General features: G+C 34.5%; 3 protein-coding genes across 4 annotated transcripts; 2 read left to right on the top strand and 1 right to left on the bottom strand.

Annotated features, from left to right (window-relative positions):
* Positions 1-1,130: 1,130 nt before the first annotated feature.
* On the top strand, positions 1,131-3,735 carry LOC118039496 (laccase-3). The gene is made up of 6 exons (XM_035046203.2): positions 1,131-1,291; positions 1,395-1,546; positions 1,657-1,901; positions 1,988-2,116; positions 2,245-3,198; positions 3,305-3,735. The coding sequence occupies exons 1-6, from the start codon at positions 1,172-1,174 to the stop codon at positions 3,433-3,435; spliced, it is 1,731 nt and encodes a 576-aa protein (XP_034902094.1). The 5' UTR covers positions 1,131-1,171; the 3' UTR covers positions 3,436-3,735.
* A 243-nt stretch (positions 3,736-3,978) lies between these two features.
* On the bottom strand, positions 3,979-6,134 carry LOC118039497 (SWR1 complex subunit 6). Its single transcript, XM_035046204.2, has 5 exons — positions 5,976-6,134; positions 5,767-5,875; positions 5,404-5,506; positions 4,583-4,689; positions 3,979-4,502 (listed from the first exon to the last, which is right to left on the bottom strand). Exons 2-5 carry the CDS (start codon positions 5,869-5,871, stop codon positions 4,299-4,301), a joined length of 519 nt encoding a protein of 172 aa, XP_034902095.1. The 5' UTR covers positions 5,872-5,875; positions 5,976-6,134; the 3' UTR covers positions 3,979-4,298.
* An 8,103-nt stretch (positions 6,135-14,237) lies between these two features.
* On the top strand, positions 14,238-16,925 carry LOC118039498 (xyloglucan endotransglucosylase protein 6). 2 transcript variants are annotated; one of them, XM_073404115.1, is made up of 4 exons: positions 14,238-14,470; positions 14,752-14,855; positions 15,288-15,481; positions 16,302-16,925. In XM_073404115.1, the coding sequence occupies exons 1-4, from the start codon at positions 14,308-14,310 to the stop codon at positions 16,720-16,722; spliced, it is 882 nt and encodes a 293-aa protein (XP_073260216.1). In that variant the 5' UTR covers positions 14,238-14,307; the 3' UTR covers positions 16,723-16,925. The 2 variants fall into 2 exon arrangements, with proteins under 2 accessions (XP_073260216.1, XP_034902096.1); XM_035046205.2 differs by having other exon boundaries at positions 14,239-14,473; positions 14,755-14,855.
* The last annotated feature ends 277 nt before the right edge of the window (positions 16,926-17,202 follow it).

The following is a 17,202-nucleotide window of genomic DNA, read 5'->3' as shown; positions in this document are numbered from 1 at the left end:
AATAAGACTAGTGAGATTTAAACTCGTGACCACTTGGTTATTAAAGCTCTGATATCATATCATAAAACATTTTAATCCAATAGCTCAAACTGTTAGGTGAGATCTTAAGATATAATTTATATTATTCTCTAACAATTATTAGATTTTCTAGGTTAGTTTAATAATTTTAATCTTATGAAATAATACTATTTTTCTCAAGTCTCATAATTTTTTAGTTTTCTATTAATCATAAATAATTATTTTTCTCAAGTCATTTCATTTCTCAGCATAATCTTAAGTAAAAACTTTTATGGTACTAACTAGCCACGTCCTGCTAATTAATTTATGAATACACATTGAAGAAAGAATTTATGGGTCCATAATAAAAAAAAAAAAATTCATTATAATAAGAATACTTCCATCTAAAATTTTTTCTCTTTTATTTGCATCTATTTTTTTAAAGTACATTCAAAGAGTAATTAATTAATAAAATATCTTTAATTAGACTCTAAGCTCCATAACTAAACCACTTCGCAAAATTTCAATATATATGAACTAACGATATGATAATTCAATACATATACATCGGATTTAATATTAAAAGCATGATTTTCCAACCAGAGCCTGGAGCTTACATATGATCACCTTGTGTGAAGCAAGTGGGGAAGAGGACTCCTTTTACATAAAGAGTCAATCAAGTGAAAAACAAGAAGAATTATGATACCTACCTCCCAACTGAAGAACTCAGACCTGCTTTTAGCACGTATAGCCCACAGAAAGAAGAGTAGATTTTAACTCGCTGCGGTGCTAAAAACAAATCAAGGTATCGAGCCTTTAAGGCAAGCCTCCAAATACCATGGCAAAATGAGTTGAACTGCTCAGCAGCATGATCATGTGATTGGTCCCTCGTCTGTGCCCTAGTCCTTTTAGCGCAGGATCTTCATTAGGTTGATCAAAATATTGATGGGGGCAAGTGGGTGCACCAAATCCCTTGATGGTTGGACTAAACTGTCCTCAAACTCCTGAGTGTCATTGTTGACTCGTATAATCTCATCTGCCCAAAACATCCCTTTCAGAGAGGAAGAAAAGAGAAAGAAATTGAAGTCCTGTCCTTTCCCGCTTTATCTTACTATAAATAGACAGTCATTCTAGGTTATATCTCACACATCATCTATAACGAGCTTACACAGCAATGGAGACTCGTAACTTGACGGTCAAGCAAGTTTCCTACTGCTTTTTTCTTAGCATTTTTGTAATCATCGGTTTCCAAGCTCATTTCTCTGAAGCAGAAACTCACTACCGAGAGTTTGTTGTATGTGTTCTCTTCGTCACTATCTTCTTATCTTTTGCTTGTGATAGAATATAAAGCTGTGAAGTAAATTCTTTTTTTTTCCTTTTCGTGTGGATGGAAACAGATTCAAGCTAAACCAGTGAAGAGGCTGTGCAGAACCCATAACACAATTACAGTGAATGGACTTTTTCCAGGACCAACGTTGGAAGTGCGCGATGGAGATTCTCTTGTGATCAAAGCAGTCAATAATGCTAGATACAATGTTACCCTCCACTGGTAATTGTCAAACATATTATGCAAGTAGATGAGAAAAAAGAAGAGAGAATTGCATATACATACATGGATGTTTTAACTCATGATCAATTGTTGTTGTCTGGATTAATCAGGCATGGAGTCCGACAGCTGCGAAATCCGTGGGCGGATGGACCTGATCGTGTCACTCAATGCCCCATCCGACCAGGAAGGAGTTATACATACCGGTTCACGATTGAAAATCAAGAGGGGACTTTGTGGTGGCATGCTCATAGCAGATGGCTTAGAGCCACCGTTTATGGTGCTCTAATCATTCATCCTAAATTGGGCTTTCCATATCCATTCCCTATGCCCAGGGCAGAAATTCCCGTTCTTCTCGGTAACCCGTCTTTCATTTTCAATCCGAGGTCTTCAAACCATTAGATGGTGGCATAACTGGAAGCTGATTATGTTGTTGATTAACAGGGGAGTGGTGGGATAGGAACCCTATGGATGTCTTGAGGATAGCAGATTTCACAGGTGCAGCACCAAATATATCCGATGCTTATACCATCAATGGCCAACCTGGCGATCTCTATAGATGCTCAAAGCAAGGTTCGCCAGTTATTCTTTTTTTTTTTTTTTTGCTTTCAGATTTATTTAGCTCTAATTTTAATCTGTAACGTTAACTTCCACTAACCATTGATCATAATATCACTTCTGTTGTGGTTTTGACAATGTAGAAACTGTGAGATTTCCTGTGGGTTCTGGGGAAACAATCCTCCTAAGGGTCATAAATTCTGCCCTGAACCAAGAACTCTTCTTTGGAGTGGCCAACCATAGACTGACAGTAGTTGCTGTTGATGCTGCCTACACCAAACCTTTCACAACCTCAGTCATCATGATAGCTCCTGGTCAGACAACTGATGTCCTCCTCACTGCTGATCAAACCCCAGGTCACTACTACATGGCAGCTCGTGCCTATAACTCAGCCAACGCACCTTTTGACAATACCACCACAACTGCAATCCTTGAATACAAGACAGCTCCTGGCAATGCCAAGAAAGGAAAGCAGTCAACACCCATCTTCCCACGACTCCCAGGCTTCAACGACACAAACAGTGCGATTGCATTCACTTCCCGTCTAAGGAGCCCTTCCAAGGTTAAAGTCCCACTTCAGATCGATGAAAACCTATTTTTTACAGTGGGGTTAGGACTCATCAACTGCACCAATCCTAATAGCCCTCGCTGCCAAGGTCCAAATGGAACTCGTTTCGCAGCTAGCGTAAACAATATGTCTTTTGTACTCCCAAAAAGAAACTCACTAATGCAGGCCTACTACCAAGGCCAACCTGGAATCTTTACCACAGACTTTCCACCTGTCCCCCCTGTAAAATTTGATTACACTGGCAACGTCAGCCGAGGACTATGGCAGCCTGTTAAAGCAACTAAGCTTTACAAATTGAAATTTGGTGCAAGGGTACAGATAGTGTTTCAGGATACCAGTATAGTCACAGTTGAGGACCACCCAATGCATCTCCATGGATACCATTTCGCAGTTATAGGGTCAGGCTTTGGTAACTTCAACCCTCAAAAAGATCCAGCAAGGTTCAACCTCATCGATCCACCATATAGGAATACCATTGGAACCCCTCCTGGTGGATGGGTAGCCATCCGGTTCGAGGCCGATAATCCAGGTAACACGGAGAATATGCATATACATTTAATATATTTAGTTTGGTTTCAATATTGAACAGATTGACTGATATGATACCTCGCTTTGGCTTACCTGGTTTGAAACAGGAATTTGGCTCATGCACTGTCATTTAGATTCACATCTCAATTGGGGTTTGGCTATGGCTTTTCTAGTTGAGAATGGAGTTGGCATGTTGCAGTCTGTACAGCCCCCCCCACTTGATCTGCCTCGGTGTTAAAGATCACGCCATTAAGAGGCTCACCAACAATTGCATCTAGTCTTCTCAGTTGATGATCAATTTACAGTTTCTCAAGTCAGTCCTAAGTCAGTCCTAAGATATATAAATGTATTTGTTTGTCTGAATCCAGAGATGATTGTATTCTAAGCTAGCTTATTTTCTACTTGTTATCTAGTTATTTCCCTACAAGGACTATGTTCCATTAAGCAATTGATTTGGTACGTGTCTGGGTTGAGTGTATTTGTTTTAAAATCAAGAAAATTTTCTGAATCATGAGAAGTTGGAATATCACTTCCATTTCATTTTACTGTCAGTAAGTAATATGTAGTTCGCAAATGTTAACTTGTCTGTCCCATGAAATGGATTTAGCTCGTAGGATACGATAATGACTCTGTTCGTGTCCTAAATGATCTACTAACATGGGAAAACCTAGCAACACATTTGCTAAAAATGTGTAAGAGCAACCTGGGACACAGCCAATAATCCTGGGATTCATTAAAAACTCAGTCTGAAAGAAAAAAAAAATAAAAAAAACAAGTCAACTGAGTGAATCAAACCAACTATATTTTTACCAGCTACATTAAAATCAAATCTGTAGACAGAGAAGCAAAGCCCTACTTCCTACAGACTAAATGCGCAAATTGACAATCAAAATGCACCCTAGGTCACCTGACTGAATCAAACCATATAGATGTAAATCTACAAAGACCAATGGAAAAACAGCCTCCCTTTTCTTATATCCAATGTACATATTGAAAATCAGAGTGGCACAATCCAAAAATAGCTCCAGTATATCAAAGTGAGCTCATGGAGGTGAAGTGTTGTTATATCTACAAAAAACAGCCTGGCTCAAGTCTTACCAATCAGGCCACGAATTTCTGGCAACGGGTATCATCATGTATTTTCTGGCACCGGATTGAACAAAAGCGCATTCCACACTTCGCACATGTATAATTGGAAGTGAACCCACAAACAGTGCAGAAATGCCTGCGGCAGGTAGAGCTTGGAGGTCCCACTGCTGCCCTCAAATAGGATGGAATATGCGGAGGCAAAGCTTCCAGGTTCGCCTGTTTTCATAGGTTGAACACTTAAAACCAACTATTCATACAATTAATACAAGTCAGACAATGAACGTTTCCATCCATACCTCATGTAAGAGTTCCAAAAAATTTCTTGGGGCTTTCCTAGCATTCTCAAGCGCTTTTGCTTGCCGAGTTTTACGCTTTGTGCCTTTCTGCTTCTTTTGTATATAGACTGCAATGGAGATCAAAGAATGTTTGAAAACAATATTGAGAAAAAACATACACAATTTGATCAGCTTTCACTTTGCTAAGGAATCCCGTTAAACTACCACTACTGGTGATTAAAAAAACTTGGAAGGAATTTCAAGAAGGCTTATCATTCTCCCTATTCAAAAGATCACATAACCCCCATTCAAAGAATCAAATACTGGGTATGGATTGATGATCAAATTACCAAGTTCGAAACCTTTTTAAATAAATGTATGCTGAGCCCTTAGAGAACATTTTAAAATAAAGGTAAATAAACATAAATACGGGACATAGCCTTGCATAACATTATTGAAAATCAAATTCACAAAAAGTGACATGTTTCAATCCAAATAGTAAAGCACCAGAAGCTTGTCTTGCCAAAACAGAAGATGCATTAGCATAGATAACTGGCACCCTGAAAAAAATAGAAGAAAAAAGATGCATACAAGAATACTTCTTCGTGAATGCTAGTAAACAAAACCCGCTGGCTACATAGAATTCTTACAAAAGATAAAACGACAGTGGCAGACATAAACATATCACACACACACAAAACACTTCCACGCCTTCAATGTATCGAAGGACATTCTCTTCAACTTGAAACCATACAAAGCAAAGCATATAAACGGAAAATGTAACAAGTTATTCTCCAGACAGAAAAAAACACAAGAATGAAATGAATGAGAGACTCTAATACCATCATCGTCATCATCAAGAGAAGCCTCGTCATCATCAACAGCTTCTACTGTTTCCATCCCTGTATAATCATTCTCCAATGCTTCAAGTCTAGCAATTGCTGCCTTAAGAAAAAAATCCAAAACCATCTTCTTTAAATCAACCAAACATAAGTAAAACAACAAAAAGCTTCGATCTTTGCAAAGAAAAACAAGGCCCCATTTACAACTATCTTTCTCAAGTCAGCCAAACATCAATAAAACAATAAAATTTTTCAATCTTCTCATTTAAAAACAGAACCCCATTTCACTACTCTCTTCTTTAAGTGATCAAACAATTGCAAAACAATTATTTTTTTTCAATCTTTTCAATAAAAAACAGAAACCTGAGTTCTGTTATCATTGCTGGCAAGCGCAGCTGCCATTTTTGGAGCAATCTTTCGAGTTCGCATTGACATTCTACGAAACGGGTTTGAAACGTCATCTTCCATTAGCCTTCAAAAAATCCAAAAAAGAATCAAACTATAGTTACAAAAAAGAAAAAAAACACAAACTTTGAACGAAAACAGAGATATTAAAGAGAAAGAGAGCGAACCCGGATGAAGAAAGCGGCGGCTTTGTTAAAAATATGAACGATAAGTCGTTCTTTCACTATGCGCAGAGTACTGGTGTGTGGACAGTCACAGAGAAGCTGATTTGGTGAAGGGAGAAGAAGGGGTACTTCAAATTTGGAGGACCTGTCGTTTGTAATAAGCAAATGACATGTCATTTATTTTATGAGCTAAGCCACAAGCATCTCTGTTGAGTTTTAAATGGCCCAGCAGATCATAGCTCGAGTGAGGTAAACTTAAGGTCAAGGGAAAAAACTTTTTTTTTCAAAAATCCATATTATTTCGAGTTTTTTCTATCAAAAAAAAAAAAAAGAGTTGCTTGACCAGTAATTTAGAACTTAATCGGGTGGTTTTAAACTCAACCAGCATCTAAATTCCCCTATATTTCTTAAAATGTTAAGTTTAAACCTCTACTTTGTAATAATAATAATAAACCTTACGTCGTGGCATTCATACTAGCTTATTGTTCAAAAACTTCCTGCTAGAATTTGATATTTTTATTGTTTTTCCTTCGAATTTACGATTTGCTATCCAATGTTTGTTGCTTTGTGTATTTTTTTTACCCCAGGAGGATGCATAAAAAATATATGAGATGTTTGAACCATAGTTATTAGACCTAATTTAAAAATTAATCTAGCTAAGAAGTTAGGTCAACCCAAATCAATTTATATAAATATAGATTTTACATATTATAAATTATTAATTTTTATTCCATGTATACCTTCTTCTTTTTTTTTAAATAAAGGGCATTGTGAAAATACAATCAAATACAAGTTATTTTTTTGTCTTAATAAAAATTTTTAATTTATTATGCAATATATAGGTCCATACACGCATGCATGCATGCGCGCGTGTCTATATATATATATATATTTTTTTTTTTTTTTTTTTTTTCTATAAATTATTAGGAGATAACAGTTTGAGGTCTAAACCCAATTCAAAATAAAGCCCTAAATGAGCCATCTGTCAAGGCTAAGCCCAGAAATTCAGCAAGAAAACCAAGACCCAAAGAGGGACCCAATGCTAAAAGTCCGGCCTCCAGGGGTTGCTGGTCTCTGACAACTGAACTACCAAGAAATCCAAGAATTCTGGGATTGGAACTTTGATTAGTTTCACATTGAACACGTCGATTACCAAGGATCATAACAACAGGCCAATAACCAGATAACCACCTTTTATCTCCCTTGAACTACATTGTTTTGGTCTTTACAGTCATGCTGATTCTGTTTTTAGCTGTTTTTGTTTTCTGGGTTTTCCTTATTTTTGCTGTTTAAGCAAATATTTGAATAATCTAGCATAAAAAACTGCACAGATGGAGCTTGGTGTAATGTTTAAAATGATTGTGCATGGTTAAAAGTTTGAGACCTGGTGCAAATTTACCATACATGCTTAGTTTAATACGGGCGATCTTGTCATACTGATGTGAAAATTGTTTTCTTTTTTTGATGAATGTGAAGAACATTGAAAGAGCCCAACACGAATCTGGTTTTTAAACATTGACTCAATTTTAAGGATTTTCTTTTTATTTTTAATTTGTGTACAAAACATTTTTGGTTCTTAAGAAAATAATAAAACAATGTTGTCTTGAGATTCATGAGAAGCCATCGATCCTGCTTATGCTTTGCCTGTTAACGTTGTGCAGAGGATTTTTCTTTAGCAGATAATAGTTTAGCTATTCGAAGTGAAAAGACTTGTTTATTCCTTCCATAAACCGAAGTCCATTGAAGATCCAAACACTTCGGCATCTTTCGACATTCGATGGAACAAGTTTTTCGAGCAATGTTTTTGCAGACTATATAAGTAATAAACATGGTAAGAAATTCCCCGTTTTTTGTCTTCTATCCCTCTGTAGATGGGAGCCATCGTATTTGTAGCGTGAAGTATGAACAAACAAGGAATAAATCGATTATATGAAGTGGAGGCTGCTGGTTCTTGGAAGTTGGTTTTTGTACGAGTTGCTGTCGTTTGTTCTTGTGTTCCTCAAAACTCTTTCTGGGTTCAATCCACAGTTTCATGATTGCTTGGAGTGAATAAAAACATGCCCATGGGCAATTGGAATCTGCTATTTCTTGTGTTTAGCCATACCTGACAATATTGTCTTCAACATTTACAAGGAACAATAATTTCAGGATTTCTTAGTACCATTTTCGTTTTATTTTTCTATTTGAAAAACAAAATTATAAATATAAAAATTGTTTTTCTAAGAAATCCACAGTTGATTTTCAAAACGAAACAAAATGGTTTTCAAAAACTATGATGGTGGTGAACTATTTGTAGGTTCTTTCTATCTTCACTAAAACAATTCTATAAACCTCTCTGTTTCAGAAAGAATCATGTTCGGTCCATGAGAGGTTAAAATAATATCATATTTAAAAAAAAAAAAAAAAAACACGGAAAAGTCAATCATGCTCTACGTAAAAGGCAACAAGAAATGCCAAATCCATTAATTGTTTCCAGGTTGTATCAATACCCAACAAGAATGAACAGAACAATACAGTAAAATTTACTTTGTCCTCAAGTAAGTGAGTGACTCTTGTAAGAGAAGCCATGTCGCCTCAAATTCCACAACTTGGAAACTGCAAAATTGCTCCCAAATGTCTCCTCCTTGCCGTCACCTAATCCCACCACCATATTTTAAACACATTTTCTCTGCCCAAATGGCCCACCTTTCCACTTGCTCCGCCCTGCTCTGCAGCCATCAGCCTGAGCTCAAACACGAGTCCCCAATCAAAGAATAGAAAGTGTCCTAATAATCCTTACGATGTTCACTCGCTTGTTTATTACGCTACATTGTTCATTTTTAGATATCTTCAAAGAAGCAAAATAAAGGTAATGAGATGGTATAAAAAAAATAAATACATTTTAAATGTATAAATACAATTGAATTCAAAATTAATATTATAATTAAACTGTAATTGAAGACAGCAGCACCGTAGCAATTCTGGAATGATATGTAGCGGATTAAACTCGCCTAAGGGATTTTTTATTTACAGGCTTTGAGAGTTGCGAGAGAGAGAGAGAGAGAGAGAGAGAGAGAGGATCGGAGGCCATGTTGGATAGGACATGTATACGTCAACATGCGTGCAGTCCACTGCATGCTGTCCGTGCATCCACAGTCTTGCCCGTGTAAGATTCTGACACGTGACAATAGCTAGGCCTCATCAAAAGTGGTATCATTAATTATTAAGTTTTCGGGATTTGCTTAATCTCTCTTCGTATTAGCTGGCTTTTGCCCATGACTGCAAGAACCCTATGCAGCCCTCTGCTATTCTATTAGGACCTTTTTTTAATCACTATAATCGATGTATCTGGCTTTCTCAGGTCATCATCTCCTTGGATTCTCACGAAATCTTTAGTGATTCGTACTAGATTGATGGCACGCCGGATACCCAGACAGAAAATAAATAAATTATGAGATGATTGTGTGTTTTTTAAAAAGTAATAGAGATTTAGAGGGTGACTGGGAGTGTGGTAGCAGTTGCTTTTTAAATAGTTTTTTGTGCTGAAAAGTATGTTAATAATATTTTTTTATTTTTTAAAAATTATTTTTGATATCAGCACATTAAAACGATCTAAAAAATACAAACCGTACTCAATTTTAACAAAAAAATAAAATTTGAAATTTTTCAAAAAACATGTTGAATCTCAATGCCAAACAACCTATTAATAATTAAGTTACTATTTCCGATTTGATTTTCTATATTTGATTGTGTGTGGTTTTAAATTATTTTGATGTATTAATATTAAAAATAACTTTTAAAAAATAAAAAAATATTATTTTAATATATTTTAAAATAAAAAATAATTTAAAAAAACAATCACAATAATTCAAAAAAAAAAATAGAGATTTGATGAAGTGGATACGGCCGCCAAAATAGTTAGTCGATTTAACAATTGAATTAAAATCCGTGTTCGATTTTTTCTGAAAAAGAGGATGAGAAAGTCCCCAGCCGTGAACTCACAGTAGATCATAAAAATTCAATGCTCAACCAGAATGTTAAATGCATTGAATCCATGATTAAGGCATGCATTTAAAATCTTTGTTGTGTTTTTTTTAAAAGTATCTTTTACTTAAAAATATTTTTAATTTTTCATATAAAAACTATTAGAAAATATTAAAACATAATTTAATGTGTTTTAAATCAAAAACAATTTTAAATCGCAGTTTGAAACACGCAAAAGAAACAAATTGTGCTTAATCAACCATAGAAAGAAATCTGGGTTAACTCCCAGCATTAATGGCAAAACCTTGTTACTGAGACAAAATTACATCATTAATTATTTAAATTAATTTGGTTTTACGACAACGTTTTGTTACGGAATTTTTATATCTAGATTATTATTTTTCACTACCGAATTATTGAAATTAATTTGGTTTTATGACAAGTTTTACTGATTAATATATTATTTAATCTGATTAAAAAATCCAAGTAGATATCTAATATTTAAAATCATATCATTAACCTACAACTATTGAAACAAGTGTTATAAATTTTGGATTTTAAAGTATTTTTTATTTTAAAATATATTAAAATAATATTTTTTAAAAAATATTTTTTATATAAGTACATAAAAATAATAAAAAATATTAATTTGAAATAAAAAAATTTAATTTTTTAAAAAATATTTTTAATAAAAAAAAAAAACAAACAGGAGAGGATTGTGTATAGCTGGAAATCAAAAGAAGAACCCATCCCTAATATTATAGCTAACGTACTGAGCTGTCAATGCAATTAGTGTTGTGAAACTGATCCATTAGGTGGATTAAAGAGGTCCATAACTACAACCACTGCTAATTATTGTTTTTAGGACACCAATTAAGAGTCCTTGCCCCTAGTTCGTGGATATAGACGAGCTCTCGCTAGGTTTTGTTTTTTATATGTGTTTTAAAAATATATAAAATTCTTTTTTTATTGTTTTTTATATAATTTTAATACAATAATATAAACATCTAAAAAGATACTTTTAAATAAAAAAATATTTTTTAAAAAAATCGTGCGGTATAATAACATCACATGCTAAAATATATAGTTCATTCGAAGGTGTGGTGTGATTAATAATACAATTTATTTTAATTGTAATTTGAAAGGTATTTAACTAATTAATATATATCCATGTCACAAGTCATGATTTCTTTTATAAAAAAATTATAATTTATATATTTTATTTTCAAAACTATAATGACAAAACTTATTGTAATAATAAAGTAGTGTTTTTAAAAAAATTATTTTTTTAATTTAAATTAATATTTTAAATTATTTTGATGTTTTGATATTAAAAACAATTTTATAAAAATAAAAAAATATTTTAAAAAATAACTATTATTAATTTTTAAAACACCTTATCCACCGTGAAAATCCCCATCTCGTGTGGGAAAACAATCTTGTAATTTACAGCAGCAACCAATGGCAATCAAGCACCAAAAAATGCCAGCTGGATGCAATAAAGACTGGCTGGCTGGGAAGTTTTCACCCACGAAAATAAATTTAAACTATATATGCAGTAGGGTGTTGTACTACTCTTAGATATTTCTAAGGCAAGAAATATCTCTTGCCACTTGGGAAAGTTTCATTGGATTGTCAGAGATTCTCCTAACACAGCAGAGTGAAGTGGACATGATTTTCTGGATATGTGTGAACCTTTCTTTCTTCGTGCATGGTAAAGGTGACACCAGTTCTGTGAGGGCCTCCCTGTCATTTTCTCTAACCATTTTAGAATCATAGTTGCCCGTTAAGAGCGCGTCTCGTACTTTCTTTTTTCATTTAAAAATAATATTTTTTGAAAAAAAAAAAGAAATATTATCAGCACATTAAAAATACTTAAAAACATTGAAAAAATTAATTTAAAATAAAAAAAAAACAAAATTAATTAAAAAAAGAGAATTATGCATGACATTAAAAACCGGACCTGTCCCAACAAGTCGATCCTGGATTTAGTCGACCAATGGTTGAAATCGAGACAAATTAAAGAAAAAACTCGGTGTGATCTGGTTGAAATACGTTGATTTTTGTATATTTTTTACTAAAACGATGTTATTTTGATTTTTTAAAAAAAAAATTAATCTAAACAACTCAATAATCCAGTTAACATTTGAAATCTGAGCCTTAGATCAGATCAAGTCTAAAAATTATATATTAGAAAGATTAAGAATGTGAAATAAATAACAACTTGATTAGGTAACTTTCCGATAAGAAATTAAGAAATGTAGAATCATTGGTGATGGAGCTCTCCATCAAGATAGAGAAAGGATGGCAATGGAGAATTATTGCTCCATAATCATTGAAACTAAAGCCAAATCCATCATACTTTTAAGTGGAATAAAGGAATGGAGTGGAAATAAACTACAATATTATATACTACACGTTGAACCTTATTCCATACCATGAAGCTTCTAAATAATGATGGCAAGTACCATTACACAGAATTTCTCCATCTTAATCTTTGATTTACGGTGACAAAACAATATTAATTAATAAATAAAATATAAAGACACGATGACAAGGGAGTTGATCATTGCATTATTTTACCCCCCTTAAATCTTGGACCCTCACTTGCCCGTCTCATAACATCAACATACAGTGGTACAACTATATTATAAAAGAAATTCTCCATGATTAGGCACACATCTCAAAGGTCATGAAATTAAAAAAAAAATAAAATAAAAAACTACTAGTATTTTCCTTTGGAATTAATTCCCACCAAAAACTTTAATTAAAACAAGATGTGGCTTTGTATAGTGCCCCAGCTGGCTATGTCATCATCAAAGTAAACACAAAAAACAAAGAAGATAAAGTGACTCACCCCGCTTCACCTCCCCCACCTTGTCAACTCCACTGCACTCTCCTCTCCAAGCCAGAAGTTAAGAAGTCAAGTTTAACATGAAAAAATTGAATATTTTAGTAGATTTGATGAATGATAGATATTTTTTATTAAAAGAACTGTGAAACTATACTCTAATTAAAATGTATAAATATAGTTGTTATTATTTATAGTATTCTTCTTCCATTAAAGATATCATAGATGATTATGATCTTAATCTAGATGAGGTTAGACATGTATTTAAAATATATTTATTTTAAGTGATATTTTTATAAGATTATATTAATTTAAATATAAAACATTCACAATTTTAAAAACTTGTGAGAAATAAATATTAAAATTAAACAAGTAAGATTACTGAAAAACAATTTTCAAACTACAAAATGCTAAGTTTTTAAACACCATAGTTATGACGTGTCATTCCCACAGAGCGAGTGGGGTTTAGTAACACAGCCATGAGAGTGTTCTCATTTCTTGTCCGAAGGAGAGACATCAAATGCAAGGAGAGTAAAAGAGGGAAACTTTTTTTTTTTAACTCAATTCTGGCAGTGACAACTGGACAGGACAATGAAACAGCTGTACTGTACCACGTGACATGGGCTTATTGGCTTATACCTGCAGCTGATCCTTTTGAATAGGAGACAACCTCCATCACACAGTGACCAGCTTTATCCAGCTAAGCAAAGCAACACAGTAACGGCTACATTTTTTATTTTTCAGATTTCTTGGGAATTCTTGTCACATTCTTCTTCCGACGTGGCAAATGACATGGCGTGGGGTGCAAGCTTCCCGTCCCGGGAAAACATAAAAAAAAACCCCGAATTTTACCCAATTCAATAATAAACAACATAATTTATTATTATTATTATTATTATTATTATTATTATTATTATTATTATTATTAATACCCAAACCTTGATATTATTAAACTCGGCTAACAATTGAATTTTAAATTGAATTAACACTTTAAAAATAATACAAAAAAATAAAAATTTAATCCATCTGATTTACTTTAATAAAAAGAAAAAATTAATGTTAAAACTAATCCTTTTAAAATATTTATTTACCTATTTTTTAAAAATATATTTAAACAAATAAAATGAAAATAATGGGGTAATATATAAAATAAAACGGATTTAATTATATATTTTAACAATTTTAAATTAAATTTATTGATCAATTAAATTAAATTTAGATATTATAATTAATTTTAATTAAGTAAAGAAACTGTCCCAAACAGTGTCTTAATGCTGAATTGAGCGGGAGTTGATGCATAAAATTTGCTGACGTGGTATAACATTTGCTGAAGTGGCTAATGGTACAGTAAAATTAAATCGTTAATTTTAAAAAATCATTTAAACGGGGACTTATAGAGGAAGCCAATAGAGGGGAGTTTGGGGCTATAAAAAGGCTGTGTGTTTCGTTTATAGAGCATTACAGAGTAGATAGAGAGCTTCACTCTTCACACTCTCTCTCGAGCTTCTTTCTCTCATTTCAATGGCCGTTTTAGCATTTAAAATGTTGGGTTTCTTTGTTGGTTTCTCTTTAATGGTGGGTTTGGTTAGTCCAGCCAAGTTTGATGAGCTCTTTCAACCAAGTTGGGCTCAAGATCACTTGGCTTATGAAGGAGAGCTTCTTAGGCTCAAACTTGATAGTTATTCTGGTAAATAAGCTTCGTTTTCTCTGCAAATACTGAAACTTTGAACCAATACTGCTAGCTTCATTGCTGACTAAGTTTTTGTGCTTCTTAAGCCCATTTCTGTATGAAGAGATTGCTTCTGGCTTTAAATGTTCCACTGATTCTGTTTGTAAACAGCAGCTTTCTTGCAGTGTTTTCATGTGTCTAGCGAATACATTTTAGCCACAAATGTGTGTTCTTGTGTTTGGTTTCTCTGAGCTTTATTCTTGTTGGTATTGATAGACTAATGGGATTTTTTTTACCAGGTGCTGGATTTCAATCTAAAAGCAAGTATATGTTTGGGAAAGTCACAGTACAAATTAAGCTTGTAGAGGGTGACTCTGCCGGAACTGTTACTGCTTTCTATGTAAGTACATTCAATTCAATCAAAGCTAAAAAAAAAAAGAAAAAGTTTTTACCCTTCATCCCAGCCTCTTGAAATAGAATTGATTGTTGCTTAGCTGGATTATCCCATGATCCAGACCTTTGTTTTGTCCCCTTTCAAGAAAAATGTACTGAGTTGCAAACAATTTTTAATCTTGAATTCATTGGCTTTGATGAGTAGGCTAGTACTAGTATCTCTACCCGCTAATTTTAAGTCTCCTAATTTCTTTGAAGTCCACATTTATCTTGCATTTATTAGTTAAGTCCCCACACAACAATTATTTATCATCACGTCAGTAAAGTCAAAAACATGTATGTTTTTAGTGTGTGTATCTTTTTATTTAATTATGCTTATGTTGATAGTGACATTTTATTTGCGGGTTCTGTCTAAAGTTTTGATCTTTTGACGAAACAGATGGCATCCGAAGGGACAAATCACAATGAGTTTGATTTTGAGTTCCTCGGCAACACCACAGGTGAACCTTACCTGGTTCAAACCAATGTGTATGTTAATGGTGTGGGTAATAGAGAACAAAGATTGAGCCTTTGGTTTGACCCTACTAAGGATTTCCACTCTTACTCCATCTTTTGGAACCAGCGCCATGTTGTGTAAGCCTCGTCACTTTCTCTCAAAAAGATGCTCCTCTCTACTCGTGTGCAATATATTGTATATTAGATTCATGTTCGCTACACACACACACACACGCATAGCTCGCTAATATCATTATGTGCATTATGCATGCTGACATAGACATGGGGGTCTGTGCATGAACCCGGGGGAGTTGCTTCATAATTTCACATGCATGCTAGGCAAAGCCTGTTGCCATGGCACTGGAAATGGTATATTTCAGTGCTGTTCAGTTCTGTATGTCTTACTCTTAGGTCATGCTCGTGGTGCATGAAAGTCGTGTGCGTGGTGTATGTCATTGGTCTCTTTATAGAACAAAATTACACATTAAAACCAAACCCATAAAAAAAGTGGGACCTGATCTTGGAATATATATGCCAAATGGGCAAATGGGGTCCCATACGATTAACAAAGATAATGACAGATTGGCGTCCTGTAATGGTGTTTCAATGGTTCTTGGCTTATAGTTGTTTCCGTACGTAAAATACAATCGGTGCTTGTTGGATTCTTCTACCTACCTAGCTGTATGATGATGCCTGCTATTCTGTCATTTGATTGTTAGCTCCTGTATTGTGTGTTATCTGATGGTGCTCTTCTTGGCTTTATTGCAACTAAACCTGTGTTTGGTTGTTTTAAATAATTCACTGTGGTTTTGAACAATTGGGAAGGTATGCGACAAATTTGGGGAAAGTGGATAAGATTACTTAATTGGAAAGAAATTTGTTTTGTTAGGTTAATCTAGTATTTGGTGGATGATATGCTACCACTATATTTAGTATAAGCTCTAATCTTTGTGTTCAGGTTTCTAGTGGATGATACCCCAATTAGATTGCACACCAATATGGAAAACAAAGGGATTCCCTTCCCAAGGACCCAACCTATGGGCGTATACAGCTCAATATGGAATGCAGACGATTGGGCTACACAAGGTGGCCGTGTCAAGACTGATTGGAGCCACGCACCCTTCGTTGCCTCCTACAAAGGATTTGAAATCAATGCATGCGAGTGTCCAGCATCGATAGCAGCAGATGATAACGCTAAGAAATGTAGCAGTAGTGGCGAGAAGAGGTATTGGTGGGATGAGCCAACGTTGTCTGCGCTCAATGTGCACCAGAGCCATCAGCTTCTGTGGGTTAGGGCTAACCACATGACATATGACTACTGCAGTGACACTGCTAGGTTCCCAACCACTCCTTTGGAGTGTCTGCACCATCGCCACTAGTAATGTTAAAAAGGGTTTATGGTCATGGAGGAAAGGGGAGGGCTTGGGGGGGTACTATTGTAAAAAAGGAATGGGAGAAGAATGGAATCAAAGTCGCGTCAACATGCACTCCATGTTTGATGTTTTGTTCATGTATTCCTCTTTAAGGTTGTAAGATAGTGTGAAAGATAAATATGATTTGTTCTTTGTTTCCTCTGTAACAATGGCCTCACTGAGCAAAATGGGTGATCATGATTCATGCATGTATTCAAATGGGTCCAACAGAAGATGACATTTCCATTGGGGCCATGGACATGAAAGTTATGGTTGATGGTGTGATGAAGCAGAAAAGATAAGGTTGTGCAAGAAATGGTACGAGAGAGCCATGCATCATAGCTTGAAGAGAAACAAAAGAAAAGGTTGGCATTGTGGACCCTAAACCCTTGGAGAAGATGAGAGGTCGAATTCAACTTTAGGGTTGTCTTTTAGTGGCCTGTGAGG

This window comes from Populus alba, chromosome 13 (genome assembly GCF_005239225.2).
Source record: "Populus alba chromosome 13, ASM523922v2, whole genome shotgun sequence".
Classification (NCBI taxonomy): domain Eukaryota; kingdom Viridiplantae; phylum Streptophyta; class Magnoliopsida; order Malpighiales; family Salicaceae; genus Populus; species Populus alba.
The sequence above is the reverse complement of the archived record's forward strand: the minus strand, read 5'-3'. Positions and strand labels throughout refer to the sequence as shown.